This window comes from Olea europaea, unplaced genomic scaffold (genome assembly GCF_002742605.1).
Source record: "Olea europaea var. sylvestris unplaced genomic scaffold, O_europaea_v1 scaffold732, whole genome shotgun sequence".
NCBI classification, from domain to species: Eukaryota; Viridiplantae; Streptophyta; class Magnoliopsida; order Lamiales; family Oleaceae; genus Olea; species Olea europaea.
This window is the reverse complement of record NW_019265723.1, coordinates 551,395-568,480: the sequence shown is the minus strand read 5'-3', so window position 1 is coordinate 568,480 and position 17,086 is coordinate 551,395. Positions and strand designations below refer to the sequence as shown.

At 32.1% G+C, this 17,086-nt stretch overlaps 2 protein-coding genes across 4 annotated transcripts; one reads left to right on the top strand and one right to left on the bottom strand.

The window, feature by feature from the left end:
• Positions 1–5: 5 nt before the first annotated feature.
• LOC111390961 (probable E3 ubiquitin-protein ligase XERICO) lies at positions 6–2,046 on the bottom strand. 3 transcript variants are annotated; one of them, XM_023016092.1, is made up of 4 exons: positions 1,850–2,044; positions 1,313–1,351; positions 592–1,057; positions 6–376 (listed from the first exon to the last, which is right to left on the bottom strand). In XM_023016092.1, exons 3-4 carry the CDS (start codon positions 1,041–1,043, stop codon positions 298–300), a joined length of 531 nt encoding a protein of 176 aa, XP_022871860.1. In that variant the 5' UTR covers positions 1,044–1,057; positions 1,313–1,351; positions 1,850–2,044; the 3' UTR covers positions 6–297. The 3 variants fall into 3 exon arrangements, with proteins under 3 accessions (XP_022871860.1, XP_022871858.1, XP_022871859.1); XM_023016090.1 differs by having other exon boundaries at positions 1,313–2,046; XM_023016091.1 differs by lacking the exon at positions 1,313–1,351 and having other exon boundaries at positions 1,850–2,040.
• Positions 2,047–8,429: 6,383 nt separating this feature from the next.
• LOC111390974 lies at positions 8,430–13,029 on the top strand. Its single transcript, XM_023016108.1, has 8 exons — positions 8,430–8,468; positions 8,797–9,159; positions 9,393–9,881; positions 10,314–10,463; positions 10,640–10,774; positions 11,097–11,144; positions 11,249–11,685; positions 12,160–13,029. The coding sequence occupies exons 1-8, from the start codon at positions 8,450–8,452 to the stop codon at positions 12,814–12,816; spliced, it is 2,298 nt and encodes a 765-aa protein (XP_022871876.1). The 5' UTR covers positions 8,430–8,449; the 3' UTR covers positions 12,817–13,029.
• The last annotated feature ends 4,057 nt before the right edge of the window (positions 13,030–17,086 follow it).

Below are 17,086 nucleotides of genomic sequence, written 5' to 3'. Positions count from 1 at the left end.
ATGGTAAACTAAATATGCATCCATTTTCACCTGTCTGAGACAAAGAACTGTCTAGTTTTCAATCTTTCTTCAAAGGTTTTACCAATCATGACAAAGTTATACATGAAATCATCAAACCTACAGATGATGCTCGATATTAAACTTTCCCAAAGCTAGGAGATTTGCCACCTTCATCCCGTCCGTGAACATATTGTTCAGCTGCGTCTTGCAGATTGTTGAATAACCTTAATTAAACCAAAACTGCCACAGTAAAATAATTCATTCCTGACTATTTAGTGGTTGGCACTCCCAAATTATCTAAATTTTTCCACCTAGCCACAGAGAGGTAGAATGCTGCAGAACATCAATAATACTAGGAAGATGGTTTTCATAAAGCCTGAAATCAAAATAAAATCTCAGGATCAGAGCGTCAGAAGCTTTTCCATGTACAATATTGGTCAAAGAGACCCGTCACTACAAGAGGACGCAAAAGACGACGCTAAACATACGCATCAAAAAATACAAGATGAAGCATACAGTCTTGTACATTTTCGTACACTACAAAGATGTGCAGTGGAACTTCCTTGAGAAGCATCTTGGTAAGTTACTCACATAGGACAGGCATCATCCTCGACTTCTTGAGGCATCATGTGATTCCTGCAAAGAGGACAGGTGACATTCCAGTACTTCAACCACTTCTCGAGGCACGACTTGTGGAAAACATGGCCACAAGACAGACAGTTAACCTCTGCATTTTGCTTGAATTCAGACAAGCAGACCGAGCACTCTTCCTTGGGACAGTCGCGAATAATCATTGAGTCATAACGTACAGCAGGTGTTCGGCTTTGGAACTCCTCCACATACAACTCAGAGGGGGTTCTACGACATTCAACGGAGTCTGAGGATTCCAGTGAGAATTCTTCCTGTGATGCTATATGGATGCCCATGACATGAAGGATAGAACGAAAAATCTCCTTGAAAATGGAAATGGATATGGCTGTGTTCACCAGAATTACACAGAAGACTCCCACATCAGCTGGAGTTGAATATGATGACAGACCCATTTTGGATTTGTAACCTAATGGAAAATCAGAAAGTATCGACTCGGTTCAAACAACAAGAATACAAGTCACAACTGGAGAAGTTTATAATCATTTTGAAGGCAGCTCATGATATTTTATAACTTTGATGGAAGAATAAAGAAATGAGGATAGTTAAAACGTGATTTCGTTTAAGATTTAGAGATTTACACGTGTTTATCGTTAGAAAGCAGATTGTATACAAGTTTTTCCAATATACATGGAAACAAAATACAATAGATTCACAAGCTTACCTCGTGTGCAAAACAAAGCTACTGAAAAACTGTTCCCACCTAGATCAATATGAATTGACAAATAACGGTGAAAAGGAACATTAAGCAGAGATGATAAATTGATTTTACTATACATTTAATATAGAACAGTACATTCATTAGCCAAAATCCACCTTTTCTTTTTCACTTTCTTCGTATTATTTGAAATTTCCCCTATTGTTTGACAATTTATATGCAAAAAAATAATAATAAAATCCAGAAAGTTGAGTCTAATGATGTGAAATTGGACAGGTAAGAAGCAATTTCTCAATTTCTCTGTCATTTGAAGTCCAAAAAAGGAAACTCACAAAATATAACCTAATTCAAAAGCAGATAATTTGTTCACAATCAATAATAAACTAAACAAAAACCTTGACGAAACTGGAAAAAAATTAAATCTCTGCAAGATCATACGATGAAACCCATCAAGAAATGCTCAACAAAGAAGTCAATATTGTTCCCCAAAACATAAAAAGTATACATGTACCATGAATTAAAACCCGTGAGAAAAAAACTTACTGGTGAGGGATTAGAGATTAAAGATTACAGATTGTTTGTAGAAAATAAGAAAGATGAAGATTTAGACAGGTGTTGACAATGGTAGATAAGAGTCTGCTCCTAGTACTGTCAAAAACTCCTGACCTCACCAAAAATTATTGCCTCATCCATGTTCCTTGCTAGTTGTATACAATATTTTTAGCGATAATTACGGGGAAGGCAAGTGGAAACTTGTACTAATTTTAGTATAATTATATTTATACAATATTTTTCTATAAATGCATCACATTTTATTTACAAGAAAAATTTTTGCACACTTTTATTGTCATTCTTAACGATTTTCATTCAAACATTCGACTAATTTTGTTTAACTTTGATATAAGTTGTTTATTTTGATTATTAAAAATACGAGAATGAAATATGTCTTTTTGACTAGCATAACAAAAAGTTTGGAAGAAAATCGTCTTTGTAGACAATAATAGAAAGTTGATGAGAAAAAAAATTTTAAAAAAAGTTTAAGAACATAAGCATAAAAATAAGAAAAAAAATTAGGGATATGCATAGTAATTAAAATGTGGAGTAGTTAACAAAAATTGTGGTGTAAATATATTTTGTTTTATATATTACAATCAAAGGTGTAATATTACTTAAAATAATATAGTGATTTAGGACTTGTTTGAAAGAAATTTTAAAAAGTCGTAAGTTATTTTTAGGTTAAAAATTAATTTTAAATAATTTTCTGAAACTATTTTGTTTGACTAGAAGAGTTTTTTAGGAAATTGGTCTAAAATAACTTTTTCAAAAAGCTTTTCTACAAAAAGAAGAAACAGTTTTGTCAAACGGATCCTTATATTAGGTTTGATTTTATATCAGGTTTGATTTTCCTTTTTTATGTCTTTTTTTTTTTTTTTTTTTTTTTTTTTTTTTTTACTGCATTATAACTTTTTTCGGAGAAACCCTTTTAAATTTTACGGTATAATTTATCTCTAGTTAATGGAAATAGTCTAAAAGGTTGTGTTTTTATGAATAAGAAGATTATTACTCGTCATTAAACTCTTTTTTCATTTACTTAATTTAAAGTTTTCCTTCATTATGGACCAAGATGTTATAAAATTAAAGGCCCAAGGAAGACAATGCTAAAGAAAATAAGTTGGACACTAAGTTACAATAAGAACCATAGATTGAGGACTAATAGTGAAATTTTCTCTAAATTTTTACCTTGTAGAGTGGTGAACCAAACAATAATAGGTAGTGTCTGTTAAAAAAGTATTCATAATAGCTTCTATTAATCAAAAGCACGATACAAATTGAATTCTTTAGTCCTTATTTGGACTCCATTGAACCAAAAATACAATTTTTAAAATTTTATTTTCAATCACACATTCTTTAAAAAAATAATATTATACATAAAAAATTTCTCTATAAATACTCTACACTTATGTCGCCGCATGATATGATTATAGAACAAAGTAATGGATAGGAGTGTGCATTTGCTATGTGAATTGAGTTGGCAATTGGCATGAAGAGGTTGTAATGTATAGGGTATTCTATATTTCTATTATAGTTAATGAATTGTGTTTGTTAAAATAATATCTCAAGATTTGGTACATAGAATCTTTTAATTCATAACGCTCCTTTTGTACTTTAGATCTCATGATCTTTATGATATAAATCCATGGGACTCCACCTATATTTTTTTATAAAATCCTCACTATCTTCGTGGCATCCCACGTGTGGGATTCTACCTAAAAGTTTATATTTAAGTCCTTGGCTCCTATTTTCTAAAATTTATTTTTAATCAAATATTTCATGGAATTCACAATTTTTATAGAATACGGCTATTTCCATCCATATTTTTTGTAAGTACATCCCACTCTAAATTCATCCTTAGTAAAATTTTAAAAACTTACAAAAATACTATTTACATCCACGTCATATTCTAATCTTGTCCTTATTAAATTCATTCATTTAAATAATATATATATATATCCATATAAATTTTATGTATTCATTCCACTTTGTATATATCCCTAACACTTTAGATTCGCCCAATCCCTAAAATCATAAACTCTTAAACCAAATGAATTAAATAAGAACAAAGCTGAATTGATTGAACATTAAATTAACATGAAATAAATTCTTTGTTTATTGAAGTTTTGAGTATTAGAATGTTTCAAACAACAAAAGCTAAAGAAATAAAGAAGAAGAAAGTTTGATTTAAGCAAGCTGAATTTTAATAACTTTGTTGGCTACAATTATTCTTTTTTCTTTTCAGCGAGATTCTATCAAGGAATATATCAAGGGAAAGAAAATTTACCAGCCAGTGGTCAAGTACCTTGCCCCCGACCATCATACCACCAAGGACAGGGGTGACATCCACAATGAAGCCAATGGAGATGCTCCTGAAAGTAAGGTAATCCATATCCGCTGCCTAAAGTCTTTCCTCAAGAGGTCGATCATCCATAGCAGGAATGGACCTAAAAAGTCAAGTCACAAGATTTGGTACATAGAATCTTTTAATTTATAACGCTCCTTTTGTACTTTAGATCTCATGATTTTTATGATATAAATCCATGGGACTCCACCTAAATTTTTTTATAAAATCCTCACGATCTTCGTGGCATTCCACGTATGGGATTCTACCTAAAAGTTTATATTTAAGTCCTTGGCTCCTATTTTCTAAAATTTATTTTTAATCAAGTATTTTATGGAATTCACAATTTTTATAGAGTACTGCTATTTTGATCCATATTTTTTGTAAGTACATTCCACTCTAAGTTCATCCTTAATAAAATTTTAAAAACTTACAAAAATACTATTTACATCCACGTCATATTCTAATATTGTCTTTATTAAATTCATTCATTTAAATAATATATTTCCATATAAATTTTATGTATTCATCCCACTTTAAATATATCCATAAAGATTCACCAAATCTCTAAAATCATAAACTCTTAAACTAAATGAATTAAATAAGAACAAAGTTGAATTGATTGAACATTAAATTAACATGAAATAAATTCTTTGTTTATTGAAGTTTTGAGTATTAGAATGCTTCAAACAACAAAAGCTAAAGAAATAAAGAAGAAGAAAGTTCGATTTAAGCAAGCTGAATTTTAATAGTTTTGTTGGCTACAATTATTCTTCTTTCTTGATTAACTAATGAAATTGCATCAAATTTCGTTTGCATTTTTCGAAATCTGATATGATTCCCGACACAGAAATCACATTTAGGGCTACCATCACCTATAATTATATTCATGTATTTTTTCTCTTTCTATTAGGATTCTAGTTAAGCATAAATGAAAATAAAAACTAGTGGATCAATTTAGAGTTATGTAGTTTTATTTAATTTTGTTTATATCTATTTAAGTAAATTTACATAGGATTTAATATATAATAAAATTTAATTTTTAAAAGTGGATGTATATATAAAAAGTGTGGATGAAAATAGTGATACCTGATAAGAAATTATTTTCATCCTTGAAATACGCCACTGTTTAGCAATGAAGGATTTGTCGTCGGAAATCTAAATCATATAGATAAGTCACCAGATTGTTCAACAACAAAGCAATTATTGTCTCGTGCTCAGAGCCTGTCTACTATATGTACATGAAATGATACAAAAAGTGATAGAGTGTGCATATTCTATTGTTTTTTGAATAGTGTGAGAACTTTTTGTTGGAGGTATACAGCTAGAATTAGTCATTCAATTGAATGGGGGGAATTGAGGTTGCAGAAGGAGACGGATGAGGGAGAAATGTAAAGGATTTAGTATTATTCTTTATATTTTATTTTATTTGTTTTAAGGGGTTAAAATCTGTTTTGACTTTTGAAACATGATTGTTGTTGGAAAGTGCAATTTTTCATTTTCTTTGAATTTCGAATTAGGGGAGTTTTTAAATGGATATTGAGTACAATTTCCTAAATTTTTGTGTAATTACAAAGACGAGATTCTTTGTAATCAATTTTTTCTGTATAAATTCTTTGAAAATATTTTTCTTTAGTTTGACATGTAACCTAGGAGTTATAATCAAATATATCTTGTCGTTACATGTTATCAATGCATAATGTGACCTGTGATATATGACATTTCGATCTATAATCTGTTACCTGATAGCTGTAACCAAATACTTATCTAGTTGTGATATGTTACCAATGACATGTGACCAGTGATCTGGGAGTTGTAATCAGTTATATGTTTAGTTGTGACTTGTTATCCACTATAATGTGACCAAATACATGTCTTATTGTGACCTATTATCAATTCTATTGTGACCGGATACTTGTGACCAATGACATGTAACTTGTAACTGGTGACCTAGAAGCTGTAATTAGATATATGTCTAGTTGTGACATGTTATTTATCGGTCACAATTTCTCAAATTTCTTGCTCATGATAACAAATTTTATAAGCCACAACTTATTCACGATCACAAATTGGTCATAAGTTAATTTTCGATCACAATTTATCAAATTAATTACAACTTATTTCTCAATTGCAAATCGTAAATTTTATAGGTCACAACTTATTTCACGATCACAAATTATCAAATTAATTGGTTAAAACTTATTTCTCGATCACAAAAAATATAAATTGTCACAATTACAAATTTGGTCACAGGTCACATATTTTTAGGTCAAATGTTATTTATTAACCACAATTTACAACAACTCTTTCTCAAACCTATCCCTCCCCGCTCCTGCTCCCATTCCCACCACCACCTGCATCACCCTCAACACTTCAAAACCAGTACCACCTCAATCAAAACTACCATCATGATCGCCATCTCTACATCAAATCCTCCTCCACCTCCAAACCAACATCACCAACTACACCTCAAATGCCACATTAACCACCACCACCAAATAATTCACAAAATGCCTATTTTCTGCACTAAATTTCTTTCTACCACCGCAGCGCCACAACCTGCATCACCACCTCTACAATGAGAAATGAGAATATATACGAAGAAGAGAAAGCCTTGACGAAGAAAAGGAAGCCCAATGCAGATCTACAAAGAAGATGAAACAAGAATTTGGTGGTTTTATGCTTTGCAGAAGCTACCTTTCCCAATCTCATCTTAGCACATTTAGGATTGGTCCTGTGGTCAGGCAAGTGAGGCCTATGCCTCAGGCCCAAAACCATAGGGGGCATATTTTGCCCCAATTTTTTTTTTTTGATATTAAAAGAAGGGAAAAAATAGTTTTCTTTATTAATTGTGAGATGATTGAGATATTTGTTTGTTATTTTAATGGTAAATTTTAAGTTAGCAATATTTTTGCATAATACACCGTTGAATTTTATATTTATATTGATTTTGGAGGCATAATTTTTGAACTTAGCCTCGGGCTCCAATAATCATAGGATCGGCCCTGAGCACATTCATTCCCTTTCGAATTTCAGCAGAATAAAAAAGTCCCAAAAACACTAAACCAGTGTATCAACGATATTGTGAATATATGCATGTGAGAGAGAGATCTACGTTTTGAAGATTTTGAAACCAGTTAATCAACTTGCAAATCCGGGTTAATTACAAATCCTACCTTATTTGATAATATAATCAACACCTGATCTTTGAATAAAATTATTTAAAACTTGATTAATGATAATATAATTTTAATTCCATGTTTTCCTATAATTTCATTGCTCCAATGCTGTTTTGCCAACACGGGCTGTGAGCTCTTTGTGAAAAAATAAATTTTGTAATAATAACTTTTTGGAGATTGTGCAGTTAAAGAATAGGAAAAATTTTGGATTTACAAGTAAAATTATTTTATTGAAAGAATGTACAGTAAAAATAAGTTATGGAAAAAATTAAGTTTTTAAATTAATGAGGCTCTAAAAGGGGTTGAATCTTTTTTAACCGGTCCAAATCACTATTATTTTGTGAAATTTGAGCTAAATGGCTTCTGTAGTGGACTGGGCCATATAAACATCTAAGAGATGACAAATTTATATAATTTTCTCTAAATAAAATGTTGTTTTTACAATTATTTAAATTAGATTAAAAAATTGTAAAAAGAACAGTTTATTCAGAGCAAATTACATGAACTTTCCAGGCTATTGTATAAATTTTCTTATTTCACTCGCACACTACAAAACTTATTAAGAGGTTTAGCATAATCTCTCATACTTTGATTATTATCTGCATATCTAAAGAATTTGAGATTTTTCACATCAGAATATTAATTAGTCTAAAGTTAGGTTACATGTTTTCCTCCTAAATTTGTATTTTCAGTAAATAAATACTTTTATTTTGTCATGGTTAATTTAATTAAAAAGAAAAAAAAGGAAATTTGAAAACATTTCAAGTAGGAACTTATTTGTTCTCTAATTTTTTTGGGTAAATTTTGTTTTTCTGCACAATGTGCAACACATTATTGCCTTGTTGGATCCAGGAAGTTGAGAATAATTGCTAAGGAAGGCACCAGGTCTGTGGATAGCAAAGAAGAAGACAAAAGGAGAGAAGATAGAAAGTAAAAGTAAGAATAATATAATAATAATAATGTACCTTACTTGAGCACAGGGCGATACTATAGAGTGCATGTATAAAGACTGCTTGCGTTTCTTGATTATAATAGCATGTTTACAATTGTTCTTCGTCGTGAGAGAAAATGACAGAATTAGAGTCAAGTAAGATGCTTCAACTTACTTTGTGTTATCTTATTATTATTATTATTATTTTTTGTTTGTTTGCGGTTGTTGTCTCAAGTTTCCTTTTTCGACTTGAGCTCTATTATTCAATTGCTAGTTCAACTATGCTTCGAATAAAACTTGCGAAGCAACAAAGAAAATAGTACTTTTTATGGTCCATTCGCAGTGCTAGGAACTGCAACTTTTCTTGACCAGTTTGAAAAACTGCTTGCCACCCAACTTATAGCACTGTTTCATTTAGTCATCAAACTTTCTTTTCTTTTGCTTTAAGTTTGTCACTGAACTTTCATTTTTGATTGGCGAACAGATAACACAAAGCTTAATCTAGTGGGTGTGGGTATTGTGCCGGAGGAGCTAACTGAGGATAGTTTTGAAACTTGGAAAAATTGCTTGAAAAATTATTTCGTTGGGAATGGGCTTTGGGATGTTGTCTCTAAGGAGAGTAAACCAGATAAGACAAATAAACAAGAGCGTGAAGAATGGAAGAAAAAGAATGCTTTGGCTCTGCATGCAATTCAACTTTCATGTGGATCAGCAATATACTCTAAGTTTAAAGACCACATTTCTGCTCACTATGTATGGACTCATTTGACAGAGAGAGATTGGGCTCGGGTTCGACAACCAGCGCCAAGCTCAGATCAAGATGAAGAAAGTCATGTCAAAGATAATGGTACTATTTCAATACTTGTAATGAACTAGTTTGTCTAAAAACTTATCATGTTATAAGAAACAGGAAATTGCACTGTTTGTTCTCATTAATATCATGCAATCTTGCGTAGCTATCCATAAAATTTAACACTTAGACATTCTTCCACAAGAACAATGTGGTGGCGCCAATTTTCCCTTTTATTTAATGAATTCAACACAAGCCCGTCACATACAGGTCGACAACATTGTTTGCAGGGTCGAGAAAGCACCTTGCTTACGAGCACTTATACAAGGCAATTGAAGAAGGTAAGTGGCATTCTATAGAAGAAATCCTTCGGCAGAATCAAGATGCGATTAGGGAAATAGTTTCATCACACAAAGATACAGCTCTGCACATTGCAATTTTGTCTGGACACATTGAAATTGCAGAAAAACTTGTAATCATGATGGATGCAGCTGACTTAGAACTGAAAAACGAATATGGAGCTACGGCCTTATCTCTTGCTGCAATCTGTGGTGAGAAGAAACTGGCCAAGGCAATGGTATGTAAGAACAAAAAATTAGTTACAATAGAAACTGCAGATCATGAAGATGGGCATCTTCCTGTGATTGTGGCTGCATTGTATGGAAAAAAGGAAATGGTTCGTTATTTATATGAAGTGACGCCAAAAGATGAGCTCAGTCCTGAAAAGGGTGAAAATGGAGTCACACTACTCAATTCCCTTATTACTGCTGAAATTTATGGTATGTGAATGGATAATTAGTGGAGTCAAATCACACTCTTGAATAATTCCCTCAAATGCAAATAAACCTAATATTTTTGCATATAGACTGCATATTTTAGGTGGCCATTTTATTTCACAGTAATGAAGACATAGTATTCACGTTGAGTGTGAACTACTAGAAATCGCTGTTTGAATGCAATTTATAAACTGGTTTTAAATTCAGTCAGAATCTAACTTAATTTCAAATACGAATTCATAACTACTACTCATTATTATCCACAATTTTTGTGGAATTCACTACTCTTTCTCATTATAAATTGATTTATAAATTTGCTAGACGAGGGCTATATGTTTTTTGATTTTGGTATACCAAAAGTTGCAGTTGCAATTGAGATTAGGGCTTAATCCCTATGATATGGATATCTAATTCACACTTTTTTGCTTATTGTAGATGTTGCTTCTATGCTATTGAAAAGGTATCCAAAGTTGGGTGTTACCCCAGATCATAGTGGTAATTACACGCTCAAAATATTGGCTCACAAGCCTTCCGCATTTCTTAGTGGGACTAAGCTTACATTTTGGGAAAGATGGATCTACCATTGTAAGTACATAAATGCTCTCCTATTAATTTCATTAACAAACCATTTTACCTCGAGGGAACATTTAGATAAATTTTAGTTTCTTTTTCATACTGTCTAGTGCAATATATAAACGTGCTTTAAATGCAAAAGTTGGACGTTAATCATTTTGAAAAGTAATCTGAACTTTTTACACAAGGTGTAAGAGTACACACACCTTGGGACAACGAGCATGTAGAAACGCAAACATCTGGTACTAGTGATCATCACATCATTCAAATTGATGAATTAAGCGACGAAGATCTGATAGGAAGGATTTCTATGACTACTCGAGGTACGTCAAATACCACCACATCCTACCTTTCTTATTCATGTCTTCTTCACGCAAACTAAGTTTAAGTTAGAGGCATAAATCAGGCCATGATGACTCATCGACCATCCCTGGCTCGGCTCAGCCAGTTCATCCCATGCCTAAGTCTTTTTCTAAATTTAGTTTGAACGCGTGGACCCATGATCCGTCATAGTTGAGCCTGGCCAACTGTAGATGTGGGCTGACCACAACATGGCCTGTGATGGGTCTGGCTGGCTTTCATGCGTTATGTGGTCCTAGGCTTTGATAACCAGGTACATTTTGACACTAAATTCCTATTGTGCAGCTCTAGAGTTGGTGCGCAAATTCGGTTGGGGGATATTGCAATTTGTTGGTATGTATCATCTTACTCTATAAATATATAATTTCTGTTACACACGAATTGAAAATTAATAACACATGATTGGCTATTTAACATTAGTTTTCTTAATTTTTCAGTTCCAGAGATCAATTACATACACCAGAGGAAGTTAGTCCATGTCGAAGTCGTGAAATTCCTAAGTCACGTGTTTAAAGAAGTGCGACATCTGAGCAAATTAGATCTCGAAAAAATGGACATGGATACAATAATATATGATGCCATAAAGCATGGAATTTCTGAATTTATAGAAGAAATGATTAAATATAAACCCGAAATTATATGGAGAAAAGATAAAAAAGGGAAAACAATTTTTTCACATGCAATTGTTTTGCGTCAAGAGAAGATTTTTAGCCTTATATATACTTTAGGAACAAAGAAGAGTATAATGGCAAGGAGGCATGATATGTTTAAGAACAATTATTTACATCTTGCTGCAAAATTATCTCCTCCTTCTCAACTTCAGAGGGTATCTGGAGCAGCCCTACAAATGCAAAGGGAACTGCAATGGTATAAGGTAATGTATGTGCGTGGATGTGAGCATGCATGTTACTGTTGTGGTTGTTATTCAAGTTATAATATCTAAAAGTTTAAGCTGTTGAAAGATTTCGTTTACTTATTTATTTGAATTTTATCTTCAACATGCTCCCTCTCTACAACACGTACAATTTTCATAAATAGGTGATAGTTATTGAACACTTAATTCACATATTTAAGTTTGTCTTGTTTCCAAAAGTTTAAGCTTTATATGAGGTGATTCGATATGGTATTATTTAGGAAATTGACTTGAGTTCAAATTGTGTAAAAATTGTGCACATGATTTCATCCCAAAAAAAGTAGTCCAAAGTGACATATAATACAGTTTAATTTTTTTCTTCCCTACGCACAAGTGTTCTTGAATTCACGACATTTTATCTACTCTAGTGGTACGTCAATTTATCTTATCGAAAATTTTGAATCCTCATCTTAAGTTGTTTCTTCCAATAAACAGGAAGTCGAGAGCATAGTACAACCCAAACTCAAAGAGGAAAAAAATGCGATCAACAAAACACCCGAAATGTTATTCACTGATGAACACAAGAAATTAACCAAAGATGCAGAGAACTGGATGAAAAGCACAGCAGGATCAAGCATGATAGTAGGCACTCTAATTGCTGCTGTAATGTTCACAACAGCTTTCACAGTACCAGGTGGTAATAAAGAAAACTCAGGATTGCCAACAATGCTAGAAACTCAAAGAACTCCATTCTTGATTTTCATGATTTCAAATGCCTTGTCAATGTTCAGTTCGAGCACGTCGCTGTTGATGTTCTTAGGAATTCTTACAGCGCGTTATGCAGAAGAAGATTTTCTCAAGTCTTTACCGACGAAATTAATATTTGGATTGACATGTTTGTTCTTTTCGATTGTTACGATGATGGCATCCTTTGGTTCTGCATTGTATCTGATTCTACATGAGAAGTTGTCTTGGGTTACCATTCCGATCATCATCCTTTCAACGATTCCGATAGTTCTTTTCTCCATCTTGCAGTTCCCTCTCTTGATTGAGATGACATATCAGACTTATGGATCTGGGATATTTGATAAACCTAAGAAGAAATCCCATTTTGCTAAGTTCCCAGCATGTTTGGTTTGGTGGAATAAATAGTGTTTGGCACTATTGAATGTGATGTTCCAAATGTGCTCTTTAGTTCGTTTTGATCTCTGGCATTTTAATTGTTGATGTATCCATGGTGTTTTTTTTTCATATGAATTCAACTTGCTGGAATGTTTTCCTTATAGCCCACATGGCACGCCATTGTTGAATTCTATTTCGCATGTTGCAGTATTTTATAATACAAAATAAGAAGTTAATTTCAGATTTACATATCTTACAAATTATCTTGCCTTCAAACTGGTAATAGGGCTTTGAAAAAATCAATTTAAAAAACAATCTTGTTTCCCTTGCGCCTCATTATAATGGAAAAAATTTGATTATTATTTCATTCATCAACCATATATACATTCAGTCATCCATAAATAAATCCAATCATTCAAATAAACGCATAGAACCCCTAGGAGTCGCACAACTTCAAAATCATGGTGGACCCAGGATTAATTAGACCTTGAAATAATGATAGAAAGCAGAAACATATTGTTGAGAAAAATTTAAAACAAATAGAAAACTAAAAAAGTAATAGTGACTTAATAGGGCAGACCCAGGATTAATTAGACAGGGGCTTGCAAGTTCTTTAAGAGATGACTTGACAATACAAGGAACCGTAAAGGTCAAAAACTTAAAATAAGTTGTCAAAAATCAGTTAAAAAAAAAGGAGGATGATGAAAATGAGGGCATGGTGAACCTTACCTTTAAATTTGCGTAATTAATGCAATACATTACCTTAAAAGACTGAAAAAACGAAATCGAATATATTACAAAAGTATCAAAAACATGAAATACTAGTACCTTAAAAAACTGCTATATGGGGTGTATTAAATTAAGACTTCTAAAGTCTGTTTGCAATTTAAAAAGTTTAAAATATTTAATATGAACCTTTTGAGACTTTTTAAAAGTATTGATATATTCAATGAAAACTTATAGACTTTTAAAGAATATTTAAAAATCACATAGGATATCAATGAGTTGAATCAAGCTGGCTCACGAGCTGAACTCAAGTAAAAATAGTTCAAGTTTTTTTAGCTCGAGCTTTTCCTCGACCAAGAAATCTAGGCTCGGGTCTTATTGAGCCGAGTTGGTCCCGCTCAATTTTGTTTAAGTATATACACAAGCAGCCTGCAAGCAAGCAATATTACAGGTAGCTACACTGCTGCAACAGTTTTTTTAAGAATTTGCTCGTCACTAATCGAAAATTGACTATGACACGAGATGGCCAGTGTGGTTCTTCGAGCCACATGGGCTGGCTCTGGCTCGCACTCGGGCTCGGCTCGAGCCACTACTCCAAAATGGGACTTGACTAGAGCTTCTAGTCAGGTCGACTAGAGCTTTTTTCGGGCCCAACATGAGCGACCCAAACCGACAAGTCAAATTGACTCCCCTAAAATCATGGCATAGTCAATTAAATTTTTTTTTAAAGTTTGGAGTACGTAAATTGTCAATGACTTTTAAATTTTTTTATAAAAGTCTCTAACATACTAACTTTTAAATAGACAATAGAAAAGTAAAATATTAAAATTTGTCTCTCATTCATTCTAAGATTTTGGGAAACTTTCACAAATAAAAAAAAAATATTATTATGTATTTTTTATCTCTTTCAATATTTCTATTTCCATTTTCCCTTCTATGGACATTAGAGTCATGATTAAAATATTTTTTTTTTCTACAGGCTATATTTGTTTCTATTTTTCTTTTTTCTATTTTATTGTTTATTTCTATTTTCTATGAAAATAAATTGTAATTAAAGATTCTTATAAAAAAAAATTATCAATTTGTTAAGAAAAATATCTATATAGTTAAGTTATGAGATTTTATATTAAAAAAATACTAATTTATAATTAAACTTATATATGTTGATTTTCTATATATGTGTGAGCGCGCGTATACTCAAATTTTTTTTATTTTAAAAATATTTTTTATTACATAAAGAGAGGAAAGAGAATGTGGAAACCAATGAACCACAACATACGATGTGAGAAGTGAGAATTTCACACTGTTGCATTAGACTAAGGTGAATTTCATTTTAAATGAAAGTTTTCACAAGGCTTTTGAATTCTATAAAAGTTTTAAAATGAAAATCTACAGAAGTCTACGAATGACTTCCATTAATTCCAAACAAATCTATAGAAAAGTCCAAAAAATTTACAAAAATTATCACTTAAAAAAAGTCTATAAAAGTTTTCAAAAGTCTCATTGGACACACCCCCTACGTTGCTATTTGCAATTCCTCAAATGATTAAAATGATCACTTATTAACTCTGTATTAGTGCCAAGAACTACAATATACAAATTCAACGAAATAATATCAAATTTTCAATTCATCAATTCAATTAAAATAACAATATATATACAACTCGTAGCAACCAGAAAATTAGCCATACTTACAATTAAATTTGATAATAATTGACATCAAATATCATTTTATTTAAGTCCACCACTAAACAGTTTTTCATTTCAAACTATGTGGTGGCATATATAGCTAATCATGAGTTTTTCAAAATGATACCCAGAACCTTTTCCAAAGATTGAAATATAGGCCAAAAAATAAGCCAAAAGAGGTGATGGCTATGAATTAGATTTCCAACTTACTATTTTGATCTCATCGTTAGCGGTTTAGCAGATTGAAATATGCATTGCAAAATACACTGTGAATACTTCAAAATGTTATTAAAAACATCGACTATGAATTGAGGCACAAACTACTCGGGTTGCAAAAGTTTCTATATTTTTTTGGGGATCTGAGTGAAGGATTTTATGGATATATATTCTGTTCCAAAAAGTTGCTAGAAATTTTATCATTTAGATTTAAAAGAGTCAAGTATATATATATATATAGATTTCTAGAATAAACAAAATAGTACTGCATACAGGGCCGGTCCTGTGATTGTCGGGGCCCGAGGCAAAGCTTAAAAATTGGGCCCCCTCCCGAAATCAACGTAAATGCAATGGATAAAGGATTTATATATATAGTTGGGTAATTGGACTAAGGCTAAGGATATTAGATTGGATTTGGGTTGCATTTCTCCATCACTGGGGGTCTGGTTCAAGTTCAACTATAGAAGAGAGAAAAAAAATAAAAATTCTGGGCCCAAAGTGAGCCCCCGCCCCCCTCCCGAGATGTTGGGCCTGAGGCATAGGCCTCATTTGCCTAGCCCCAGGATCGGGCCTGACTGCATATATCCAGTTTTCGCCAATTTAAATTTAAATTGGCTTCTTGTCTTTTGATGTTTTGACTCAGCAAGCTTAAATAAAATATGTTAAAGTTGTTATATAAAATGTAAAAACTTTCCTTGCGATTAGGAAACACACGAGCAGCTTGCATTGCATTATTCTACAGTGTTTTTTGCAGTTGACTAAGTGGACAGTTGACCATAAGAAAATTTTGTTCAATTTAAGTGCAGCAGAAAAGGAAACATAGAACACAAATAATCTCAACATTATAATTTGAAGAATACTCAAATTGGTATGTAATTATCCTCATATGTATGTTGCGATGAGGCTTATCGTGGTTTAAATTGAAAACCACTTTGCAAAAGAGAATAATGTTTGCCTACGAGCGGGTGTGATTTTAAACTTTGAAAGCGCTGATTAAAAAAAGGATTATGGAAAGACCTAGTAGAATTTTAAAATTTAAAATGTTACAAATGAGATATTCTACCTCGTTATGTATAAAAGATTACTACAATTTTGCCATTTGGTAAGACATTGCACATGTTATATTGACTCAATACATTTAATACACCCATTGTTTTATAATGTTTTGTATAGCCATAAAGGCAAGAAGAACATGATATTTGTTTTACTCGATTAAGAAAATATTTATGACAAATTTGGCATTGTGAACACTACAACAATGGACAGTATTGAAGAAGAACAAAATGTAAATCTTTTTTATTGTACTACGGATCGATCTCTGACTTATAGAATATGATCTAAATGGTATAGTTGATTTTGCGACATTAAAGATTTTGAATCATACATACATAATGGAGAAATATAGGTGGTGGAGCCACCTTCAAACCATCATCTGAGGTGGTGGACAGACGGGTATCTCAACTAGCACATTTTGAGTTCAAGCTTCAATTGTTTTCCCTTTGAAATCATATTTCAAATCCACTTGAATCATAAGATGTTTTGTCGATAAATTTCATCTGCGGCCACTAAATTTTACGTAAATTTCAGTTGGGTCAATAAACTTTATAATAACTAGGTCACTGCTTTCAAATTTTATCATTCTATTAAACTACGTAACATATCGCCCTCA